The sequence below is a fragment of the Phaenicophaeus curvirostris genome, chromosome 1 (assembly GCF_032191515.1).
Source record: "Phaenicophaeus curvirostris isolate KB17595 chromosome 1, BPBGC_Pcur_1.0, whole genome shotgun sequence".
Lineage (NCBI taxonomy): Eukaryota > Metazoa > Chordata > Aves > Cuculiformes > Cuculidae > Phaenicophaeus > Phaenicophaeus curvirostris.
Genome location: NC_091392.1, coordinates 203,310,831 through 203,337,096, shown reverse-complemented (window position 1 = coordinate 203,337,096; position 26,266 = coordinate 203,310,831). Strand labels below are relative to the sequence as shown.

Genomic DNA, 26,266 nt, shown 5'->3' with positions numbered 1-26,266 from the left:
TTTCTTTTTTGTTTTTTATTTTTCTTTTCTGCATATTTTTCAGATGCTCTTGACTTAAAAGAAAGGACAGGCGGCTCTGTAGATACTATATGCCTGTGTATTCTCTTTCTTTTCCCTCCTTTCCTTTCTCATTTTAATGTTGTGGGAACTAACAGTATCAAAATGTACTTTCTGGGTGGGTTTTTTTTTTTTTTTAGTACCCCGGCAACTTTGGATCAGAACTACGTTGTCTGTGAGCTTCAGCAAAAAGTAAATATGCTATACTCATTCCTGAGAAGTCACTTAAAAAAGAAGAGCATTGTGTTTTTTGCAAGCTGTAAAGAGGTATGGCTATCCCCCCAACCCTGACTTCCTAGTAGATTGTTAAAACTCTTACAATTAAGATTAATAGATGTTGAAGCACCAGAGAGGTGAGATACTGGAGTAGTTTGCAACAGGAAATTGTGGGAGGAACCAAACATCACCTACTCCTGTAGGGATGTCACGCAGGGCCTGGCTGCCAGGAAGCACAGTGACCCAGGCTTGATGCAGGGAGGTCTTAGAGACCTTGGTGTACTCAACCGTTTTGTGCTTTGCCGTTAAAAAAATGCTGAAAGTTGTGTCACTAAGGGCCAGCTGTTTCAGTTTTGTCTTATTATGCATTTCATAGTTGGGATACAGTGTTTTAATAGTTGCACCTACTTTCTTAGTGAACTTTTAAATCTGCCTGTATAAGAAACTATAATTGTGAAATATTGTGAAGTTTTTTTTCTTATGGTTATATAGAAAGTAGTCCTTCAGGTATCTTCTTGTATAAATGTTGGGACTGTTGAAGTTATTTGTGTGTGTTTGTATAGCAACTTGAAAATATAGCAAATATTCATTGCAGTTCTTCCACTTGTGCAAGAGGTTGCAATGGTTCTCTTGTTCTGCAGTTGGCTGCTGACTACAGTGGGGTGATAGGTTTAATTGTATAGAAATTCTCTGAGCTGTTGCTGGAATATGTGCAGTTTCTGTAACTATATTCTTGAAAAGAATGCTAGATTGCTGCCAGCTGTCAAATGATGCTGCATCTTGTTTTGTATGTAAGAGTAAACAGACTGCTTTTTATAAGAGAAGCTGTTGAAGCTTGGAATAGTAAGCCAAGACTGTGAAAACTGCTTTGAGTGCAAGCCTAAGACACTACGTCACCCCGTTATTGTTTAAAAGCAGTTCTTCTGATGGACTTTACACTTTGACCCTTTTGCATACAGCCTAACTAGTCACGGGCCAAGTCGTTCTTGCTGTTACCTGCTCTGGTTCTTCTTATGAAATGCCAGCAGAAGCACGCCAATTGTGTGCCACGGTTCATTTCCTCATTTAGTAAAGACAGAAGTCCTTAGACAAAGTCTCAAAATAGCATCTTTTGTCCTTGATCGGATGTGTATTTTGTTTGGTGTGCGAAGTCAGTTGCTATGTACTGGATATGATCTTACCAAGTCTAACGTTGCATGGTAAATTTTTTTGTTTCCTGATTTCTTGGGTAGGTCCAGTATCTATTCAGAGTGTTCTGTAAGCTTCAGCCTGGTCTTCCTGTACTGGCACTCCACGGCAAGCAGCAGCAGATGAAGAGAATGGAAGTCTACACTTGTTTTGTCCGGAAAAAGGCAGCAGTACTCTTTGCTACAGATATTGCAGCTCGTGGCCTGGGTATGTATGTGCAGAAGCAGTAGTTATTGACAGAGGGATGGTCTAACCTTATTGAGACTTCATCAGACTTTATGCTCTGAAGACCATATTGATCATTAAGAAATTAAGGTTTAGTTTGCTGAAGAGCTCCTTAGAGTATCTCAGAAGAAATAGGCATCTTTGAGTTCTGCTGTTTCTTTACTGAAGTGGTCTACTCCATTGGTCTTCAGCTTTTCTTTTCGTCACAGGAAGACCTGTGTTGAAGGTAGTTTTGTAATGGCATTTGTTAGTGAAATAGTCAGTGGAAGCTATATTCTTCTTTTCCTAGGTCTGTAAACAGTCTAGTTTTTCCAGCCGTACTCTGTGACAAATATCTGGAATGAGAGAAAATGGAAATGCTGATGTATTGGCTTACTGCGTTCTTTAAGGCAAGATTTCAGCAGTTTTAAGTATTTCTGATATGCCTGTATACTGCAGTTCATTCCAAAAGATATGAAACATTACTTACCTACCAGTATATGGAAATGAAAACCTGAAGAAATTTTAATGTCTGAACTATGAATGACATCATAAGACTGTATTTTTGAGAAGGCAGAAAAATAGATGAAGTCAAAAGCAAGAACATGTATAGGACCTGTTTTGGCTTGGATTTCTTTCCTCTGGTCATTACCTGCTGAATTATGATTTACTACTTCATATTTTCTGTGAATATTTTGGAGCTTTTTTTTATTTTTTTGGTACTCGAAGGCATTTAAGTGTGATTGAAGACTTTGCAGGAGTCTAGTCTTTCTTCTTTCAGATAGCAGACTCCGTTGTCCAAAGCAGAAGGTTTTGTCAGCATGCTGCAAAAGGAAGGCAGGTGCTCTAAAAACTGAAGGCAGAAGTGAAACCTGTTTATCGTGCCTTCTGCGCTTCTGAAATCTCAATGAGCGTATGGTTGTTTGGGTTTAGAGTGTAGGTATAATTGTGGAATACAGCAAGGCTACAGACTTGGTAAGGAAGTAACAAAAAATTATTCAAATGTGAAACGTGTTGCTTCCAGATTAAGTGTAGCAGTTACAAAATGCTTATTAATAATATCATTCACATTCAATGTTGACTGCTTTGTCAGGCTTGGTCTCCTTGCTCCCATCTTTGAGAGGGCCTGTGGCAGCTGAAGTAGTGCTATCTCGGCACAGCTAGCTTCAAACCCCAGTGATGTAGAATATTGATACTCTAGGTTAAAAAGTGGGTCAGATGTTGTTATTTAATCATTAAACGTAGTGGTGTGTTATCATCTATGTGACACAAAGCATGTCTGTTCTTGTCAAGTGTGAAATTATGTTCTATTCAGTGCACTGTCATAATTTAGGAAATGAAGACACCATTAATTTTAGCTTTCTTTAATGAAGAGGATGATTGTTTATGATATGCTAATACATGCAATTAATTCTATTTTTATTTCAGAAGTTGCACCCACTGTCTGTAAATTGGTCTAAATGATGGTTCTTAGGGGAAATAATGCTCAAAAATAATACGTTGCTCTTGAATAGGAGGATTTTAAGTATGGTGAGCTTAAATTTTGATGCATGTTTTTCTTTACACAGATTTTCCAGCAGTGAACTGGGTCATTCAGTTTGATTGTCCAGAAGATGCAAACACATACATCCACAGAGTGGGAAGAACAGCCAGGTTTGTTTTCACTTTTCATTAATATTTTAATGTTTAAAACTAGATTGCTGTAGGACAGATAATTGCCAAAAACTCACTTGAAAAAAATCAAAACATAAACTGGAAAGAAAGAAGGGCTGTTATCAGCAAAAGACCGTTTTGATTACTTAACAGTAATGATTTGACTTAATTTCTTAATGAGTCTCAGAGACTTCTTACAGTAGACAAACAATGTACCCAGTTGTTTAATCTGATCAGGGAAGATTAATAGTGAGGAAGCAGAAATCTTTTGCGCTTGGCAGGATTGCCACAAAGGTAAGCGTGTTTGTGGGTGGAAAAGCTTGTTTTGCCACTACCATTTATAGATAAATAAGGCTTTAGACTGTGAATCAAATTTCTTTGTGCCATTGAAGACTCTTCAAAAGAATGGAAATGTTTCTTCCTTATTTTAATTCGGGGGGAGGAAGGAATCAAAGTTAATTACAGGTTAAATTTTTAAAAGGTTAAATTTTTAATTTTCAAAATCTTTTGTAGAATTATATTCTTAGGGATAGCTTTAGTTTAAATATTTGTGACTAAACCTTTATGATGGAAGGGAGTTACCCAAATATACTATTACAAACCTGGGCCTTGATCTCCGCAGTAGATTTTAAGAGAAACAGGAGTGGTTGTTGCACGTATATTCATTAGGTCAAAAACTTTATGCAATTATCTGAAGGATGAAGTACAAGACCTGGAATTCTGTCTTGTACATAATTTAATTTGTTTGTAGTAGGGTTTTTTTTGTAGGGTGTTTGTCAATCCTAATGACACAATAGTTTCTTAGATGAGGACTTCAGCACTCTGCACTATAGGAGTTTGGAATCTATCTTTCTGGATCAGATGACATTAAATTTTGGAGGCTGTAACAGGGATATGTCCTTCCAGCCCTCTTTCAAAATGTGGAATTTCCAGCTGTGTTTTCATTGTACTTGATAACGCTTCTGCCCATTCTTTGCTGTGTCCTCCATTTTCCTGTCTAGCTGTTCTAACAGATGGCAATAATAAAATTTTAAATGCTTTTGGAAAAGAAAAAAGGCTATCAACAAAATCTGTGAATGTAATCAATTATTAGATAAAACATGTATCTACTTACATCTACGCATTCAAATTTAGCCAATCTGATGGGTCCCAGTTGAGAAATAAAGCATATGGTCTTGGTTAGAATTCAGGGGTTTTGTTTGTTTTGGGTAGGTGTTTTTTTAAGAAAGAACAAAAAAAGAAAACCAATCCCTTGTAGCTTCCACAGAAGGGTTGTAATTTTGTCTTAATGGCATACTGTCATTGTGGAAGGAAAACTGATATGTTGGGCACTGTTTAATTGGCAGTTTCTGGAAGGCTTGTTGAGGTCTGTCTGAGCCACGTCATAGAGTCAAAGTACATGCCTGGAGTTACAGTCCTTGGGACTTTCCCTGATTCTCATTAAGCATTGAGAATAGTCATTTTGGAAGTACGTTTAGAGAGGAAAGAACCTGCATAAAGACAAACCATCCCTCTTTCCCCCAGTGTTTTTAGTAAAATGTCACTGATGAGGATGTTAGCCATGCAACCTTAAGGGTCTGTCTTCAGCTCTGTCCTGAATACAACCCTCTGTGATTGCTTGAGGGACAGATTTAGGCAGAAAACTAGGGCAGAAGATCTGTCCCAGAGGCCATGGGCTGTGCTGGATGCATGCCCCTTGCTTTGCTGGGCTGTTGTTTTAATAAATTTTTTAATAGCCAGACCTTACTGAAATTGGGAGTATGTCTGAGCGAGTTATTTGGGCTGGCAGATTGGTTAGTGATACTGAAAGCAAATTCTTTCTGTAGCAAAAACTTGATGGGTATTTTCTATCTCTTAACTTGATGCAAAGGTCAAGGAAATTTCTTCCTACATTGACCTTTCATTTTGGAGAAACATGCAGGGTCTCTGTCCTTAAAGTAAAGCAGTCCTAGAAAGAGCTTCATTTAGTGAACTTCATGGCATGAAATAAATCTTTGAAAATAAAACAAGGAGTGTCTCTGGTAGTTTTAGGTAAATAGCACACAGTAAATAAATAAGCTAATGCAGTTTTAGGTATGGATAATTGAGAAAGTGCTTCTTGGTGAACTCCAGATGTTGAGTAGGAAACTTCTCCTGTTTTCAATAGCTACAGTTAGTATAGGGGAAGCTCTTATTTCTTCTAGAAACTTGATAAAAGTGAACTGTGGTTTAGTAGTCCTCATTAATGAGGTTAGAGATAATTACAAATTTTCATGGGTTATGAGAGTGTATAATTACATGGAATGAAAGCTAAATTAAATATCGCAGCTAATTAAGAGACTGTGTTAAACTGTAATTAAACTGGGATGCCAAATAGTGTTTACTTTTGAAATCAAATTAATTTGTGATACAAAAGTAAATATGGAAGTCAAGAGAGAAATTCTGTTGGGGATGGTCCTGAAAAACCTTTGACTAACAAACATAGATATGTTCTTGCATCTGGTTTACAGTTTTGCAAAGCCTTATCTGTGATAAAAGATTAATGATTGATTTTTTTAAGTGAATAAGAGCACTGTGTTCTCTAAGTAGCATTTCGCTTGCATTTAATCCTACTGAAGAACATAAATTGCAACTCCTGCATCTTTGATTTATGGTAAAATAAGATCAAGAAAATCCGACTGTTGTCCAGTAATGCTTTTACTTTATAGTAGAATTGGCATATCATGAGGTTTTAGTGTTTGTTTTTTTTTTTTTTTATTTAAACTTGAAAGATATGCTGTGACTAGACTGATTAGAAGCTATTACTTCTAACTGCATTTTTAAGTATTTAAAGTCTGAACCAGTTCAGTAATTTCTGAAATTTCAGAATTTCTTAAATACTGATAATGTCATGGCTGTACCCTTAAATATTTTTTGGCTATATTTTTGTCACACAATCTCTTAGCAAAGTCTGTAATTTAAAGTACTAGATCACAGTATTTTCCTTTGGGTTTTAGTTTCAAAAATTCTGAGTAAGTAAGATCTACGTGTAGCAGTTTTCTGAAAAACTAATATCTTCCGGCTTTTAATTTCAGTTGATGGCTTCTGTTCCATAGCCTATGAAGCCTACAATTGAAAACGTTCTTTGACTCTTGTGGAACCAGTTAGAATGCCACTAGAGGACAGCAGAAGATAATAATTTCTGAAGCACGCTGATGCTCCCTTTTTCCCCTTCAATTGTTTTTCCAAACGTAATTTGTAACTTGTGTGGCATGAAATGAACATATATAGGGATGTTTTTCTTTCAGTCGTGATTGCATTGGTGAGTATAAAAGACGCTGAAAAATCTATTTTATCTTTCTATTCATGCGTAAATATCTTGTATTTTGGATGTCCCTGTATCCTGCCCGATCTCAGTAAACAATCTCTTTCTTTCCTAAGCATTACATTCCTCTCTTTGCTCCATTTTTTTTTCTTTTCCTTCAGACGAGACTGTTAATAACTGTTACTTGAGTTTAGTGTTTTTTCTTTCAGGAGTCTTTTTTAAAAGATACTGTCAGTGGAAGGTTAAACAGAATAGATCTTTTTGCTCTGCAGTTTATCTGTGGTATGCCCAGAACTTTATACAGGCTTTAGATTTGACTCCGGCTTAGAGTTCTGATGCTATTTAACCCAGGCTAGTTGTGTAGGTACTTAAGCTGATTTAGGAAAGTCATTGTAATTTTGTTGTTGTTGGTGACCATAGAAGGCATGCATGTTCTATGCATACTTTTTTTTCTTTTGGTGAGTTATATTCTGAAAACAAATGGAATAACAGAAGTCCATCTTGCCGAAGCAGGATACTCTATTGCCTACTATCTTTGTACTGGCTGGTATGATGATTAGGGCCAAGAAGTATGAATAAAGGCTTTAGAACCTATAGTCTTTTTGATGCCTTGTGAATACTGAAGAATACACACAGAGCAAATTTTGGGAAGGTGAAAGAGGCAGATGATACAGTGATCTCGCTCTGTCATGAAGTAAAATGCTTTGAAGCGTCCTCATTGGGGCACCTCGTAAGTAATTGCACATAATGTGTGTGAAAGTGAGACTGATTAGCCTTTAGAGTACTGCTTGCAAGTGGCGCTAAAGCATTTAAAAATGTGAATGGCTTAATGGAGCTGTTTATTAATGGTGGAAGCTTGTTTGGTTTTTTTTCTTTGCTTTGGGAAATATGTCCCAGGAATACGTGCCTTGGGTCCTGAATAAATAGTACAGTCAAGATGGCAGCTCCTTGTTTGATTGTTGTTTTTTTGGATTTAAGATCCATGGAACCACTTCTATTGACATTTTTTAGAACTGAATGCAATATTTAGACCATCTCATATTATATAGCAGTCAAGTCATTATCCTAAATCAAGCTGAGTCAAAAATGCTGCTGGTGGAGGTCACAAGAAACTGTTAACACCACATATTTAACTTGCAATTCACATTATTACATTCTCTAAAATTAAACACTGTACCCTAGCTACATTTATGCCAGTGGCCCACAATGCTACAGTCGTACTGACTGACACTGTTTATCTCTTAGAATTCTTTTTATAATGGCAGGGTATGAATGTTTTAACACACTGAAATATTAAGTGGCTGAGGGTCTTACCTGCTGACATGAAGCTATCCTGTAAGCTGTAATGAAAGAAAATGAATAAGCAGATGTATTTTAATGCAGCAGAGTGGACACAGCTTAAATGGATTGTTTATGGTCTAAGCTGGAGGACCCAACAACCTCCCAAGGCCTTTTAAATTAAATTTATTCCGAGACTAGTATGATAAGGTTGGTGAACCACTGCCTATTTTTGTTCATTATTGTCTGGCAAACAAGGATGCCTAGCCAGGGTGACTTAATGAAGGGGATTATGGTTTTGTGGTACGAATAAAAGCCAGTTGCATGGTTCTGAGAACTTGGCAATAGATCTAAATGGGCCACTGTTCAGACGGGAGAAAGAAAAGGATATTAAGCGACCAGCAGAAAACATACCAGACCCCAACATTAACAAGCCCTGAAGCAAACTCTAACTTCAAAGCAATATTTACTGATAATTTTTCTAGGATATTAAACTAAGGTCTATGCAGTGGAGAAATAGGGGTGTACAAAGCATTAAAAGTGAGCTAAAGCAAAACCAAACAAATGAAGCCAGTTCAGTTTTTGTTGTTTGTTTTAAATGCTCTGTGGGATGTTGCACTGTTTACAGCCCATGGGGAAAAGCTCTTCTCCCTGGCTGAATCGAGGAACCAGCAGTGAACGTGGTCTGTCTGCAGTGTTTGCTCAGCTGTGAATAGCAAGCACGCTTTCCAGTCTCTTGTTTTGTTGGGTTGCTTTAGTAGGGCTTGCTATAGATGATGTAGCCCAGTTTCAGTTAGCAGTGCATGCAGATCTCTTGTTTAAGATTTGTTGTTTTAAAGAAAAATATCTGTTACACACACAAAAAAAAGACCATTGATCATGTCAATGGGATAGAAATTCCAATATTCGCGCATTTCTTTTCTATGCTCATTTGTTACTTAAAAGATAGAAAAATGACCGTGTTAGGGAAGAAACCCAGCAGTGTAGAAGGTATGATAAACAGTAGATAAACTCCTCTAGCTCCTTGGCTTGGAGAAATAATGTTTTCTTGTTTTGAAGCTTAAATTTCACCAATGCTCATTTTTTCAGATGCCTGGAAGGTAGTATAATTGGAAACAAAGTTTTGCCTGAATTAAGCCTAGTATGAGAGACCTAAAGCTGTTACTTTGTTTAAGAGATATGTTTAAAAATGGTTGTTTATATAATCAGATTTAAGGGTTGAATTTTAAAACAAAACTATGAATTACTGTGTTTCTGTGGGAGGCCTTAGGGGTAGAAATGGATATTAGTTTCTTTTTGTTGAAGGATACTGTGTGGGTGAAGAGATTTATTCGTAGGCTTATCAGATTGAAGTAGGTCTTCTCTAAATAAAACTGTCCATTTTGATGTTTTTATAGATGTTATATTTTTCCTTTACATAAAAAGAATGCAACAAAACCATCTGCATCAATGAAATGCTTTTTACCTCACTACCAAAGTTATTTTATCAAAAAATAGAAAATAATTTAAAAATAAATATAAATTACATGCTAGAAATAATAGAACTTGACTCACATTAACTTTGTCTAGTCCGTATCATATTAAATATGATTATTAGGTTTTTAACCAACCTAAAGATTGGGAAGTCACTGTTTGTAACCTGACTTTCAAAACCTACATCTATATTTGCATACTCGGCTGATGATTCTCTCTTTTCAAGTCCTCCTTGCAGTAGATGAAGCACTGTATTATGCCAGGATTTTTCTTCCCTCATCCTCAAGTCTCAATTGCAATAGTATGTACCTTAACAAATACCTACATAATTTCACTGGCATGTTCTTTCAGTTTTCACAGGGGTAAATCTTTGCTTTAGAAGCGGGCATTTGTGCTACTTTTTGAATTTTGCTTGTCGGTTATTCCACATGATGGAATTACTCTGTATTCTTTATGGAAACTAAAATGCTATTCAAAGGTTTCAAGAACATTAGTGCTGCAAAATCAAGTGCTCCAGAATATTTATGTTCTGAGAAAGGATGTGAATAAATCACCACCTTACTTAGTGAATAATTTGGCTTCACAGTGGAAATAACTATTAAATGGTTTTATATTGATAGTTTGGCAACAGCATTTGATGAACAAAGGGTCCAGTGAAAAAAGAGTGAAAATCCGCTCTTGTGAGACCTCATCTGGAGTACTGTATCCAGGTCTGGAATCCTCAATGTAAGAAGGATATGGAGCTGTTGGAACGGATCCAGAGGAGGCGACAAAGATGATCTGAGGGCTGAAGCACCTCCCATACGAGGACAGGCTGAGAGAGTTGGGGTTGTTCAGCCTGGAGAAGAGAAGGCTCCAAGGAGCTCTTACAGCGACCTTCCAGTACCTGAAGGGAGCCTACAAGAAATCTGGAGAGGGACTATTCATAAAGGCTTGTGATGATAGGATGAGGGGGACCGGGTATAAACTAGAGAAGGGCAGATTTAGACTAGATATTAGGAAGAGTTTTTTCACCATGAGTATGGAGAGACACTGGCCCAGGGAAGTGGCTGCCCCATCCCTGGCAATGTTTAGGGCCAGGTTGGATGGGGCCTTGGGTAATCTGATCTAGTGGGAGGTGTCCCTGCCCATGGCAGCAGGATTGGAACTAGATGATCTTTGCGGTCCCTTCCAACCCAAACTATTCTATGATTCTGTATAGTTAAAATGTATCATAATGTACGTGCAAAACCTGGCAAATTTATTGAATTGGTTTTGGTGCTATTCCAAGTGCTTAACTTACTGACCTTAATGTTTTAAGGAAAGGAGTCTTTTGCTTACTTCTTATGGGTCTCTAGCAAATTTGATCTGGGTGAGAAAGACACAGTTGAGAAGTTAATTAGGCTTCCTTCATGCCTGATTTCCTTTCTCAGAAGGGATCTGCTATGGGAAATTTCTGCAATACTAGTGTATCTGAATGTGGCTTGTTGGCTTGGAATGCAAGACTTTTTAGGAATGGACTTTGATTTAAGCTCACAACTTTTGCAGTGATAGCTTACTTCCTTCTATGTCTTTTGACAGATGAGATGATAGCGTATGTTGATACTACCCATCCTGGCCCAGTTATGCTAAAATTAGATCTTTAAACAAGTCAACTTGGTAAAGTCCCATTTAAATTACAAATTAAAAAAACCCACCAAACACTTTTTTTTTTTTTTGAGCATGGTGATAGATGTGTGACCTCCACGGCATAAAAATTATATACTTTTGGTTATTTGCATGTTCATGTATGGTAAATATCTTCAATAACATTATCACCTCCTTTATATCGAGTTTTCTGTAATGAGAAATATTCCAGTTCAGGAAACTGTAATGCAAGTATCTTTACATCCGCAACCCGTCTCCCCCAAATTTTACAATTATCTCATCATCTCCATTTTCTTCTTTGCCAGTTTTTAAAATAGGTTATTTTTTTCTTGCCAAATAAAACAGAAATACTGCCTTTAACTCTCTTGAAATTTGGCATCAACTTACATCTTCTGAAATATAAATGTTAGGGAAACGTGTTGCAATACATCTGTTCAAGACAACCTGTGTAACATTTCCTGTGTGATCTGCTTATCCACGCAGGCTATGCTTACAGTTCTCTTTCCGTTGCTTTCCCATTATATTTTCCCCCTATATTTTCCCCCTACTGGATGTCTGCCCTGCAGCAGTACATGAGTACCAGATGACCATCAATCAGATGATTTCCATTCCTACTTTATTCTGGTATCCCCGTGACTCATATATCAGTGACAATTAAAATATGGTGCATTTGACTGAACTAGGTGGTATGATGGTCACAGCAAGGATGTAAAATGACTCAGTGTAGGCAGAACAAACTTAACTCTAGCTGCATGGCAAGGTGGAATAGATTAGTAGCCACAGTATGTTTTAATCTATTGCCTTTGTGATGAAAGTAGTATTGTTTACTTTAGTGGTATTGGCTAAGAATATACGCAGCTTTTGCCTAGAGGCTGGATCTGATCAAGGGCAGCTTAAGAGAGGTTAAGATTAACAAAAGTTGAGTATCTCTCTGGCCTGCAATTGGTTTCTTCATGCTTGACACCAGCTAATTTTTAGCAGAAGTTTAAGATAGATTCTGTCACGGTGAATAAACTATCCTCTTGATTTTACCTTTTCCTTTTTTTTTCCAGTAAGAAATGAAACTATTTGGCAACTCTTCATGTTTCTTTGCTGGGGAAATGATGCTCTTGACATTTTAAACCATTTTTCACTACTTCTAATTAGCCGGTATCACATTGTCCTGAATAATTAATCCAATTTCCTTCTTATCCAGCCTTTTGGTGCTTGCCCTTGATTGTAGGCATCCTTTTGCTCATCTTCAGTCAGTGTGAATATATCATTCCTACCCTTTGCTTTATAGTGCTAATGATGATTTGTCACAGCTTCCTTGCTTGTAAGAAAAGATTGAGTTGCAGGAAAGTTACTTGCCTTTTTGATAAGTATAAAAGCCAGTAGACTAGAAAATAAGACAGATGTGAACTAGAAGTATGTGATTTTTTGTTTTTTCAAAGACTTTCTGTGTGTAAGATGCAATTTTTCTGTAGAATTGGAATGAATTGTATCTGGTATCCTAAGAGACTGTTAAAATCACAATGCACAAATGAGTCCCTGCTCTGGTTTCTTGATCACCTTGAGGAGATGACAAGATAAGTAATATCATTTGATAATGGGGTGGCCTACACAGCACCAGGATTACAGCTATCGGATAGGAGCCACCTTTCTCAGAGGGGGATGCTGATCAATGAGAAGTTTAACATGAGCTGGCAATGTGCTCTCGCAGCCCAGAAGGCCAACCATATCCTGGGCTCCATCAAAAGAAGTGTGGCCAGCAGGTCGAGTGACTACACAGTCCAAGAAAGTGTGATGACTTTGAGATTTTTAATTTACTTTTCTGCAGCACAGTTGAAGTGCGTAGTTAGTGATTAATACATCACCAGAATCAATTAGCCTTTTAGAATGGATGTTTGGTTTTGAAGACGGACAACTTCCAGGGTGCAGTCTGCAAGAATGGGGAGAACTTCTCCTTATATCATCTCATCCGCAGAAGCAGTAGTCCTGAAGAATTTCAGTAGCTGTGATTGACTCTTTGCTGCTTTGTCGTCTATAAAGGTTTAAAGGTTTTAGCTCTCTACTGAAAATAATTACAGAAATGTTCTTTTGTTGGCTTTAGCGTTCCCTTAGAATGCTGAAGGATGTTCTTTTCTTCTGTTTTAGGCAATGTAATGGAAACAAATTTTGAACAGAAGATCTAAGTGTTTTTTTTTCTTTAGTGTTTATGTCAGTTTTCAGTAGCTTGTGCTTTAATAAGTTTGTAGCTTATAGTATGAAAGACATGGAGAAAAGCTTTGAAAAACTTAAGTTTTCTACTGCAACCTTTTTTTTTGATGTCATCTTTAAGAACACGATTTTCTTCCTAGCAGATTACTAAGTTGTTCTTTTCTTTTTTGAGACATAAGATAGTAGCCTGCCTAAGTAAAATTCCTTTTTTAGAGGCTTGCATTTTGCTTTCTTTACTTAAACACCCATTGGGGACACCAAAGGGGGATACAAACCTTCCCAGATGACACTTAAGGTCGTTTTGGTTTTCTCAATTTTGTAATGATATCATTTTAGTGTTTAGCTCTGAAGAACAGCATTAATATGAAACTGTCTGTTTTAATTAATTAAATCACACTTACAATATAAAACTGGGCAAAGACTGTTCCTCCTTAACTTCAAGTACATTTAAAATATTGGGATTTAAAAGAGTGAATGTTTCCAAAATACATAAGGCAAAAGATTACATTGCATCAGCAGTTACCAGGTGTCTTTCAATACCCTTGAATTTGTTAAGGCATCGGCTCTGAGAAATGATTTTATGTTACTTTTTTCTATTTTTTTTTCCTTAATAGTTGCCAAAAGATGGGAAAGATTCGGTGTTTGTAAACCTCTGCCTCTTCTTTGTCTATTTTCATGTGATTGTTCTTTATTTAGCTATAATACCATGTTCTGTACATGACTTAACTGTAAACATTGAGTTAGTTGTTCATAGATAATCAGATTTAATGCTTGTTTTCTTTTTGTGAGTTATCTATGGAATGCGCCTTTAGAATTACATCCCGTGAAATTGTACTTTATGAAAAGATTACTGACTCAGTGTAGACTGTTTAGCACTAATAGCACCAGAACACCTTTCAAAGGTGAGACTGAAGGTTCGTCTGATCTTGCATCCTGGTTTGAGAGTTAACCTTGTGGGTACTAAGGAAAAGGTATAAAAGCAAAACCAGCGTAGGATGACACTTCCTGTACTATATTGCTCCAGAGTTTGGGTTTGTGGCTTGCAGAGAGGACGTCTTTGGCTCTTGATGGGTGTTTCTTGCATGATTTGTATGGCACTGGTCTTTCATAACATGTCACATGCTGAATAAAATGAATATAGTAAAACAACAATTTAAGAATGCCAAGTCAGGCACTCCAGGATAAGAAAGAAATAGCAGAAGCAACATAACTCCACAAACTGCTTCATGTCTTTGACTAAATTTAAGGAATCTGCAAAAAACATCCTTTGTGCAGGTTTATATGGTAGGATCAAAACTTTGTCTTCTTGACAAATGAGGAAGATTCTTGTTAAGAGACTAAACAAACATTTATTTCCAGGTATTGGATCATCCTCATAGCTCTTTTTGGAATCTGTAGCATCTGTTTTGGAGAAAAGCAGAGCTGGGTGTTATTCTGAGACTGATGTTATCCATGAGACTAATATTGGCAGCAATATTATCTCTGTCTTCCTGTCTGATATAAGAGAATGTTTTCATCCTTCTTTCCAACAGTGCTCTGAGAGCTCAGGTTCTTTTGATGAATAATTAGCTGCCTTGGAACTGTGATAATCAATTTTTGCCATAAAATGCGAAGTCCTAATGTTCAGTGGCATTCTAGTCTTTCATTGCTTGCTCAGGTGGTGTCAGTGTCTGACATGCACGCACTTTGTGGAAATACCACATGGAATTTGGCTGAGTTAAAATGTATAGAGCTTTCTTACAAGATGTGCCTGGTCTATATAAGTCAGTCATTCCCAATTATGATAAAAGAACCCAAACATTCATGGGATTTTTGGTCAGCAGTGACTTAACGTCCTTCTGTGCCAATGGTAAAGTTAATACATTGCCTTAATCCAAATATATGAGTTGCTTAAGAACTCTTTTTTTAGAGAGGTTCCGCAAACTGGTATTTCTGCATTAAGAACACTTTAGGTCTAGTAATTAAATAGATTAAAATCAAGTTATTATAGCTTTTGTACAGTATCTGACCATTTCTTTTGGTAGTCTTGCCAAACCATATAAACTCAGTCAATTTATTTAGCTTTAGTATGAGACAGAAACTCTCCTCTGGTATTAATTTGATTTTCATGTCAAATTTCAAAATCTAAAATATAAAGGTTAAAACTTCATGATAAAAACATGTATTAAACATTTAAAAATATCTTTAAATATCAGTCCTCAAACCTATCGTATATAGCATTGGGGGGGACCATCTGAGAGCATTTGGTTGTGATTTTTCGAATTCATCAAATGAAAGCAGAGAGCTGTAATAAAAGCTGTCAGACTGTTTTAACTGCAGATTTTGTTGCTACTTGCATTGCTTACTATGATGTGACAGACAATGTTTATAGTTTTCAAACAGTTCTGCAGTGCTGTTTTTGCCAAGTAATAACTGTTTATACTTGGAGAAATGCAGGCTTCCTATATTCCATCTGAAATAATTTTTATCAGTGTAATGGTATGATTCTTGCTTAGTGTGCCTCAGAACATCCTTCTGTGTTCTCTGGCCTCCATCATAAAACCTCTCTGAAGCCAAGAAGTCTTGATTTTGACACTTCCTTAAATAGCACTGATAGCCTCTTTTTTTATCCACAAAACCTGAACTGATGTTTTCTTCTGTCATTGCTGAGCTTTTATTGGAAAGATATGTGACCTACCCCGGCACAGTCTTATTCTTGGTGGTCTCTGAGCCAAAGACAAACTAACATCTTCCACCTTTGTGCTGGCGGTTTGTAGCTTTTGTATAATACCCTTTCCTTGATGGTTCTCCTGATGGAGAAGAGTGAATGCAATTGGAGTAAAGATGCAGCAGGAGAATGTATGATGGAGTAACAGAAGCTGAGGATTTATGAAATGGCAGGAGGCTGAATGGAATAAAACCAAAGGAAACAGTTAATTTTCCCGATAGAAAACAGAAGGGACAAACCAGACATGCCTGAGACGGATAAAGGGTTTTACCAGCATCAGAATAAAAAGACAAATATGAGTGGAGTAGGAGCCAAACCAAATACCTATTAAGGTAGTAAGTAGTTCAGTGTAAGTTGACACTTGCAAAATAATATGAGAATTTTTTATTTTCCTATCAATCTGTACTGTAAATGAAGAAAAAATATGTATTATAATAGATATGGACTTAAGTAATGCAGATAAGCTAACTCATCATTACTACTTTTTCATGAGGACTTACTTATGTTTTCTTGTTTGGTTACTAATGCTCTGGGATATTTTTTCTCCTCCATGAATATCCTGAAGTTGCTAAATTTGCCAGAAGTAGGAACTGATGCTTTCTTAGACAAAAAGAAAGTAAACAAGAAGCTAATTTAAAAATAAAATGGAAGAGTTTTTGATTCATTGCCAACCATCTGTCTTGAGTAATTACTAACTAGCTGTGTTTGATACAACTGTTAAATGCATTGATGAGTGAATACTACGTATGATCTTAGGGGATCAGTCTGATTGTATTTTTGCTTTTGCACTTAAATACTGCATCTATAAATGAAAGAACTCCTGGTTTTATGCTTTTCTTTCAGTGATGCCTCTGACCTGTTAAAAGAGTAGCCTTTATTGAACGTGCAAGATTTGTTGTTTGGGATTAAAGCACTTACCCTTTACCTAGCGTTCACCTTCTTTACTTGCAGGTTATGCAAAGGAGAGTCACTTGTTACCAAGTGTTTCATCTTGCCTATGGGTAAAAGATCAATGCAAGTAGCTAGATCTTATAGCTTTGTAAGCTTTGATAAAGTGCCATTTGATTACCACTAACATATCTATGGTAGGGAAGAAGAGATCCAGTGATCTGAATCCATGTCTTAGCCCCAGATGTTTAGGGCTCTAGATGTGGTTTTGAAATCATCTCAAGTGGAGATATTAACAAGTCACTTAACTGGTTGACCTCTTCTTTTCCCTTTGTAAAGTGTGGAGTTTCGTCTGCTCTTTGGGCTGCTTATAAGGAAGTAAAAATAAATTCTCATTGGCTATGGAAAACATTTAAAAAAGTTGTATTTTTTGCATGTTTGTTTGAGGTCTCTCTTTTGTTTTTTCTTCCCCTGCCCCCGTTCAGGTACAAAGAAGGTGGTGAAGCTTTGCTGGTTTTGCTTCCTTCAGAAGAAAAAGGAATGGTGGAACAGCTGGCACAGAGGAAAGTACCTATCAGTGAAATCAAGTAAGTGACTAATGGCCTGTTTGTTATTCAGCCTTCTTTCTGCAGGAGTAATATGTAATGTGTCTATGACAATGCTGATAAAGTGCTTGAGTTACCTGGAGCTGGGCAAACAAGGGAGATTATTTGGTTTTGGTAGGGATGTAGAAGGAAAAGACCTTGAGAGGTTACCTCTTCCATCCGTTTTCCCAAACACAGGATCAGCTGCACAAATCATTCTTATCAAATGCTTGTCTAACTTGCCAGTGAGTATCTTCACAATTTCCCAAAGTGATCTCATTTATACTCAGCAGTCCCTACCATTAACATTTTTTCTTCAAGTGTCTGATAAGCCTTGTAAGTAATTTAAGTGAAATATTTCTTTTGTCTTGTGCCAAGATATATGGAATATGATGTATTCTCTTACTTTTTGCAAGTACTCTATGTAATTGAGCGTTATCATGTATCTCTTCCTTTTCTCTTGCAGATTTAACAATTACGACTTCTTTAATCTGTCCTTGTATGTTTTTTTAATATCCTTTATCATTCTTGTTTCTCATACCTTTCAGTTCTTTAGTTCTATACTATTTCTCCAATTTGTTGTGATTTTTCCGAATCAGTTGAAGAACATGAAATAAAAGGTGTAGCTAAGTAATCAGTGGAGACCTGTAGACCTGTGGAGGTCTATGCTATCTGTATGAAAGAGAACTGACTTTGAAAGAGTCGCAGAAGCATATAATGGTACTAAGTAAAAGTGAAAAAGCACTTGTGTTCCAAATTTCTGTTAAGTGGAGAGTAATGGACTTTTAGGAAAGAAAAAATACATTAACTGTAAAAATGCCCCACCTCCAAGGAAATAGTGATAATTTCTTAATTATCAGCTACAGGTAGTAAGGAGTTCATTGTTTGAGCCTGTGAGTCCAATGTTAAATCAAAAAAGGAAACATAAGGAAGGGTGGAAGAAGAATTGAAAACAAACCAGAAAATATGCTATCAGCCTTGCTCTATTTCGAATACATATACAGTTCAGGCTACACCACACAAAAAAATCATAGAGTGGAACTAGAAGAAATGCAGAGAAGGATGACAAGGTAGAAAATTAAGTTTCTGTACAAGTGCATGTGAGCAAGGCTAGGACTGTTCTACTTTGAAAAGCTGTGGTTTGGATGAGAAGATATGGCTACGTAAGGAAAAAAGATTATATGAGTGTATGCAGAAAATGTGGAACGGTTGTTTTTGAGAAGAAAAAATGGAGTAAAACTTAAAAGTGGTTAATATTACCTCATTGCTTAAACTTTCAGGTCTGCTCAAAATTATCTATTCTAAATTCTTCGAATTCCAGTGTAAGGATGGATGGTAGGAAATCACCATTACTTAAACTGTTATCAGTTTTTTGCAACGCTTTACATATATGTTTAAGTAAAAACTTGAGTTAAGAAATGAAGTGAACACAAACTTTGGGACTTGTCATTATTAAGATCTACTAAATGAGAGTATTTTTCACTTCATTAGCTTTTTCTATTGTAGATTTAATAACTGGATACACTAAAATAAGTCAGGATAGCCTGGTTAATAGCGATTTGATATGATGCTGACTTTTAATGAACTTCTTTTTTTGTTTTTACAAACTAAAAGGAAGGCTTGTGTGATCTGTGGTGAAGGGGAAAGAAGCAAGATCTTGGAATGATAGCCACAAAATACTGTCAGTTCCTACTTAATCTCAGTCTTTTATGAGTGTTCCACTGTTCAACTGATTTTTCTGTTTGGTTTCCCTGAGAATTGCCATTCTTGATACCATAGCTGGATGTCGTCACTCCAGACACGCTGCACCCGGACACAATTTGACTTTCCTACAGAGAACAGAGACATATAGAAATTTCCAGATTTAAGGTGTATTGTTTTTTAAAGTTTTTTTTTTGATGTATGGGATGTGCCATTTCAGAACATCTTGTGAACTTGTGAGTGCTTTTTCTATGTAACAGACTGAGTACTTGGCAGCCAGTGAAGTAACTACACCTTTACTGGTCAAACATGGGTATCAGTTCCATGTAGAACACGTATGAATGTCAAACATTAGACAACTTTTGCTAATACAGTGAACATAAGGACCAAAAGGAAATCAAGCAAGTCCAGTTTTATCTAAAGGTTTTTTTGACACTGTTGCTAAAAGAAGAAAACCTAACCATGACCACATCAACAAAAAAACCCTAAACACTTCCCCAAAGTGAGTGTGGGCAATATCAGAAAGGAAACCAAATTGAAGTCTGGTACTTTCTTTCCCTTTAAATATCACAGTGCTTTAAAAGGTTATGTTGAGTAACCACCACAACCTAAACAAATTGTCTCCTTTTCAAAACTTCATCTTTTTCCTTCTTAAAAGGATAATTATTCAGGTGATAATTTATCCCATTTTTTTAATCACTAAATAAATGTCTGCTCTATGCATACTAGAAATATTTCACCATTTTTTGACAGCTAAGCTTTTAACTTCTTGAGTAATGCAGTTAATTTTTGGAACAGTTTATCATAGAATAGAACATGGTAAAAAAGCCCATTTATTTACTTATCCACGTAAGTCCAAATTGATATTTTTGAACTGAATAACGATTCAGTTTTAATAAGGCAAATATTTCATTTCCTGTCTAATAAATGCATCTTCTGTTTGTAATCTGGGTTTGATGTGTATCTGGAAAAACGTCCATAGCTGCAGCTCCTAACAAATTCCTGATAATTTCATGCTACATCAATGGAAATTCAGCTGCGGGGTTCTTTCTTTTCTTTTTTTTTGTAAACACTCCTCCATAAATTCATTCATTTACCAATTAGATACAAAGGTACTAGGGCATATGTATAATAAATACATTTAAGTAACATTCTTAACTGGAATCATAAGCAAAGTTGGGGCTTTTGATTGAGAATATATTTTAGCAGCCTGCCCCCAAGAACCAATTTTTCAGTCTCTCAAATGCACCTTATTAGAATTTGTAACATCATAATGAAGAGGAAAGCTTTTATTTAGAATTATCTGCCTGCTGGGGTTAAGGCTTAAGCGTGTTGGTATTGTGTTTCTAAAAGTCTAACTACAACCCGTAAAGTAATTTTTGGAATTACTTGTGGGTTGCAATCCTACTTCATCCTAAAAGTTTTTAACTACAAATTTGCTTAGGTTTGCTTCTAGCCAGATTCCCAATTCATATGACTCTGGTGTGTTTTGTCACTTTTTGATAAATTGTTCAAGAAGTTCCGTTATTCCATGGATAGTATTGCAGGTCTTCTGTTGAAGTCTTCTGCTGCCGTTTGTGCATGTTCACCTAATTACACAATCTCAAGAAATGATAGAACTTGTGAGTTAGAAGGCAGTGTGCATTGCTTGCTGCAAAAAGTTAAACTCCTCAAACTTCTGAAATGCATGATTTCCAAAAAGCTTTCGCTTTTGGTTTCTGAGACATCACTGTCAATTCAAGTGTTTGTTCTGCTGTTCTTGTTAACCTGTCGTCTTGCGTGGGGATCACAACAACCATTTTTCTGTTACTTTCCCTGTTTTGTATTTTTTGACTTACAAACAGCTGTTAACATTTCTTTATTTCATGTAGAGAAAGCTTTTAAAACAGTTCATAATTTGAAAGGAGGGAGGGAAAGAACTTTTCTTTCTCTGAATATCTATTGAAAAGGCTAGGGCTTGGGCCATTTTCTTAATTTTTCAGTTTTAAATCTAAGCTCCCTGTGGATGCTGTTAGTAGACCATGCCTTTCTAATCAGCACAAGCTATCAATTTGCAGGTACTGCTTTTAACAATAAATTTCTCTTTCATTGTTCAAACAGAGCAAGAGAAAATGCCCAATATGCAATTATAAATGCCGTATTTTAGAGCATTCAATGATGGCAAAAAGCTACTCTGAAAGAATTAAATATTATGTGCATATTTATAAAGAGCCTATAATTTCAGTATTATAGATGCAAGCTGTAAACTGAAATTATTTTTTATAAGACCTTGAGACTACTTTGCTGCATCCATTTTTGTTCAGTAACAAGAAAAGAGCTGATTCCTAAGGGGTTATTGTTAACAAACTTCATGTCTAGAAAATTTTAGCAGAGGAAGCACAAGTATGTAGATGTCCATGATGTAATATGGCTTTGTGTAGTAGCTTTACAAAAATGTGTTTTTTGAAGAAAACAGTAACAACAACAAAACATTTTTCTTCTGACAATGGAGAATATGTAGAATTTGTGTGGAATACATATTCAGCTGTTTGATTCTTAGCTGTTTAGACAAGCTTATAAATTGTGATAATTAATTAATTGTTTAGATTTTAGTTCTGTCTCTCCAAATAGTCACACATATACAATTACTGTGAAGAGTTTTATTTGTTCTGAAAGAACATGCAAGCTCATGGAAACCAATGTCCAATTTAACAGTGACCAACTTTCTTATTTTTGGAATCCCAGCACGTGATGAAGATGAGAGTGGGCTGTTGTGGGTATGTTGGAGAGCAAAGAATCCAGTATTATGACCTTTTTGTTTTTTTAATATTCAATATTGAAGATTTACTCTTGGTGCTTGGGGTACTGTATTCTTGACATTCCTTAGATTTGTACCACAGTATCTTGCCTTGCTTTTAACTGTAAAACATCTCGTTTTCTCTCTTTTTCAAATCCTTTTCCTGCAAATTTCAACCAAATTACTGAAACTACAAGGAAATGTTGTTACAACTTGCCTAGGATTATTGTCTGTTATGCTTGAAGCCCCAGTGATGTATTGTCTCTTGTAAATAATGAAACCTATTCCTACAATAATCAAATTATTATAGACAACAATGAGTAATAGTGGGGCCAGGTGAGAATCAATACGCATTCTGAGTTTGGAAATGAGTCAATAACTAACTACTGTTTGAGTACAGCTTCAAGGCCAGTTTTGCATTCATTTAAAGATTTCATGTAGAACATATTTCCCTAGCTTAAGATAATGTGCAACTGTTGGAGGCTTTGCTAAGATCAAGATATGAATCTGCTCTTTCTTTCCTATTCTTAAAGCCCTCTAATGTAGCTATGAAGGGCAGTCAAACTGATTAGTCATGTTTTGCGTCTGACTAAGCTATGTTGACCATTATGTGTTTGCTTATTTTCTTTAGGTGCTTACAAATTGTTTTTTCAGTATCAAGAATAAATTTAAACTGTTAACTTCTCTTTACTGCCCCCTTTGAAGATAAGCACCATATTTACCTGCCCTGTGTCATAGATTTTTGTTTCTTGGATGACTTCTCAGGAATAGATACAGCTAGACTCAAGGTGCTCTGACTTTCTCTCTAATTACTCTAATTTCTTTTGAGGCAGCAGATTTATCTACATACTTGTTATCCCGTGATCTGCGATAATGATGTGAGCCGAGGTTGTGCTGTACTTGTTGCTCCCTGTCTGATCACAGCTGTCACTTTGAGTGAAGACAAGGGAAAAAAAGGCACTGGGAAATTTAAGTGCCTTGAAGTCATCTCTTAGTAATTTCCCATAACTTAACAGCAACTCAGCACTACTCTGGGCTGTCTTACTACTGACGTTCATGTTAGTTGTTGTTGTTGTTGTTATTCATGCTATCCCTTCCTTACTTTTTGTATCTCATTTTATGCTTGTGTTTCTTATTTTATCCCAGTGTACTTTTGCTGGTTTTATACTTGTCTTCAGTTCTACTATAAGGTTTCTTCTTGAGTTTCAGGCCACTGTAAACAAGTGGATTTTATCTAACTAGCCTTTTTACTTTTCCTCCTCTATTTCCTCTGCAGTGAGGCAGTATACTTTGTTTTTAACTTCTAAAACAATTTGGTACTAAGTGGACCACTACTTTACTTTTTGTATTCTACCATTTCCCCTTTGTTAGCATCACAAGTATTTTCATTGTCACCTTCTCAATCTTGTTTTATGGAATAAACTCTAGAAAAGCCTTCTCTCTGTTTACTTTTTCTGTCTTTGGTATCTTATGTACGCTCCATCCTGTGTTGCATTTCAAAGACGTATTGGTCAGTTTGTCCCCCAGTGGATAGTTATTTCATGTTTCTTCCTTTCTCTCTTATGTCTTAACGCTTTCAGAGCAAATTATGTGCTGGTTTGCAACTTTGATGTTTCACTGAAACTGTAGCCAAATAGCTCGTGTGCACTGCAGTCTTCCACTGGCTGTATCTAACAGAGATAAGAAGTTGAAATGGTGTGGGGAATAGAGCTTGATGTCTTAATAAATGAGAGTATTCTTTGGTAAAACTCTCCAACATCTTGCTTAACTGCTGCATTCATGTTTAATAAGAGTAATAAGTGATCATGAAGGCTTACTTATTGAGAGCAGCCCTACAGGGGAGGATTTGGGGTGCTGATTGGTGAGAAGCTCGATAATAGCTGGCAATGTGCACTCACAGCCCAGAAAGCCAACCGTATCCTGGACTGCATCAAAAGAAAGGGTTCCAGCAGGTCGAGGGAGGTGATTCTGCCCCTTTATTCCTCTCTTATGAGACCTCATCTGGAGTATTGTGTCCACTTCTGGAATCCTCAACATAAGAAGGGTATGGAACTGTTGGAACGGGTCCAGAGGAGGCTACAAAGATGATCCGAGGGCTGGAGCCCCTCCCATATGAAGATAGGCTGAGAGAGTTGGGGTTGTTCAGCCTGGAGAAGAGAAGGCTCCGAGGAGACCTTATAGCGACCTTCCAGTACCTGAAGGGGGCTACAAGAAATCTGGAGAGGGACTGTTCATAATGGCTTGTAGTGATAGGACGAGGGGCAATGGGTATAAACTGGAAAAAGGCAGATTTAGGCTGGACATAAGGAGGAATTTCTTCACCATGAGAGGGACGAGGCACTGGAACGGGCTGCCAAGAGAACTTGTGGCTGCCCCATCCCCAGAGGTGTTCAAGGCCAGGTTGGATGGGGCCTTGGGCAGCCTGGTCTGGTGGGAGGTGTCCCTGCCCATGGCAGGGGGGTTGGAGCTGGATGATCCTTGAGGTCCCTTCCAACCCAAATTGTTCTATGATTCTATGTTAGAAAAAAAGATTATAACATGTTTTTTTAATCACTTATGTTTTCTAGACTTACTATGTGAAGAAGTGTGGCTTTTATTTTCTTTTTCTTGACTTTCTTCCACAAAGGCTATGTTTTTCTGTATGGTAAGAGATGACGTGGTGCACAGCAGCAAGAACCAGTTTAAGAAACCTATAGTTGTGCGTATCTTGACCTCTACTTGAGGGGTACCCTCCTACCATGTTTAGTAGGTTGCATAGTACACTTAGTTGGCACTATTAGATCAAACCCAGAAGTAGCTAAGGAAAGATCTGGGCAAAGAAACCTGGAATAGTGTAGATATCACTGAAATACTTGTAAGAATCCAGAGTCTGGGAGAGGACTTGCATAACTTCTCGGCAGATTTAATGGCAATTTGTGTAGTACGGTCACTCTTCTTTATTCACCTGATCAATATCTTAAGGAGCTCTTAGTCTGTTTAATCTCAATATCCTTTATTTTTGCTCATTTGTCTGTAAGAAAGAAGTACTTAAATTTCATGATTCCCAGGACAATGGATCCTATTTAAGCTTTAAAAAATGCTGAGAATTTCCTTATGGAGACTGCTATCTCTGTTAATTAGTATTGTAATTCATTATGCTGCTTCTGTATTTTTTCCCAGCATTTTTATAAGATCAAGGAGTTCTTTACTGCTTATTTTGGCTCTGCTTGGAAGAAGTTTCTCCACCTTCATTGAAAACTGTCTCTGGATAAAAAGTCTGAGCTCCTAATTGGTTTTTGTGTATTATTTGTTTGAGGAGTGTATGCTTCATCCTTGATATGGTTCCATTCTAAGCTTGTTCAGAGCAGTAATAGCTTTATGCATATAGAAGCAATGCAAAATATGTGAAGATACTCCTGCTTAATTTTGCATTTTCTAATAATTTATTTTGTTTGTTTTAATTAGAATTAATCCTGAAAAACTTACAGACATTCAAAAAAGAATGCAAGCTTTCTTAGCTCAAGACCAGGAGTTAAAAGACAAAGCTCAAAGGGTAAGTCATATACTGCACTGTAGTTCCTGAGGCATGCTAGTCGAATTAAACAGCTGTTGGAATAACTGATCCTAGCAGCAGTGTTTGGAACTGCTGAATTGTTCTGATATTTAAGCTTTACAACATGGCATCAGTAGAAAAAATAATCATGTATTAGCAGTTGATGGTAAGTATGCTTGTAGAGTCTCTGGGAGCTGGGTGTCAGCACAGGCTCATGACCCACTGCTACTGTGCCCGAGTTAAGTCATTGATGGGAACGTATTGATATTTTAGAGTCTTGAGTGTGAAAGTAGTTTTTTATTTAGTAGTAACTGCTTCTTAGCTGTTTGAGGGTTATTACTGTTTTGTTTGGGTCTTTCCCAGCTGTTAGAATACTGAACCTGAGCAGGAGTAACCCCATACACCAGTACAGGCTGGGACCAAATGGCTGGAAGGTTGCTTTGCAGCAGAGGACTCTCAAAGGTTGTCCTAGTGGACAACATGCTGAACATGAGCCAGCAGCGTGCCTTTGCAACAAAGAAGGCCAACCACATCTTAGGTGGCATTATGCACAGCATTGCTGTCGAGTCAAGGGAGATCATCCTCCCCTTCCCCTCTGCTCAGCACTGGTGAGGCACATCTGGAGCGCAAAGCTTGATTCTGGGCTTCCTGTACAAGACAGACATTGACATACTGGAGACAAGACCAATTAAGAACCACAAAGATGATTGAGCACTTGGAATATCTCCTGGATTAAGAGAGAAGTGTAAATAAGACAGAGCCGGAGTCTTCTGACTGGTGTCTAGTGACAGGATAGGAGGCAGTGGGCGCAAAAGGTCCACTTAAACCCATGAGAAAACTTTTTATTGTGGAGGTGGTTGAACACTAGAACAGGTTGCACATTGAAACTGTGCAGTCTCCT

The 26,266-nt window shown here is 36.9% G+C and overlaps 1 protein-coding gene across 1 annotated transcript in view; it reads left to right on the top strand.

Moving 5' to 3' along the window:
- Positions 1–26,266, top strand: part of DDX10 (DEAD-box helicase 10) — a 193,405-nt gene that overhangs the window by 13,577 nt on the left and 153,562 nt on the right. Inside the window, exons 7-11 of the mRNA XM_069883490.1 lie at positions 198–324; positions 1,506–1,668; positions 3,234–3,318; positions 17,258–17,359; positions 25,278–25,365. Of these exons, the coding sequence (XP_069739591.1) occupies positions 198–324; positions 1,506–1,668; positions 3,234–3,318; positions 17,258–17,359; positions 25,278–25,365 (565 nt within the window). The remainder of the gene's footprint in view (positions 1–197; positions 325–1,505; positions 1,669–3,233; positions 3,319–17,257; positions 17,360–25,277; positions 25,366–26,266) is intronic.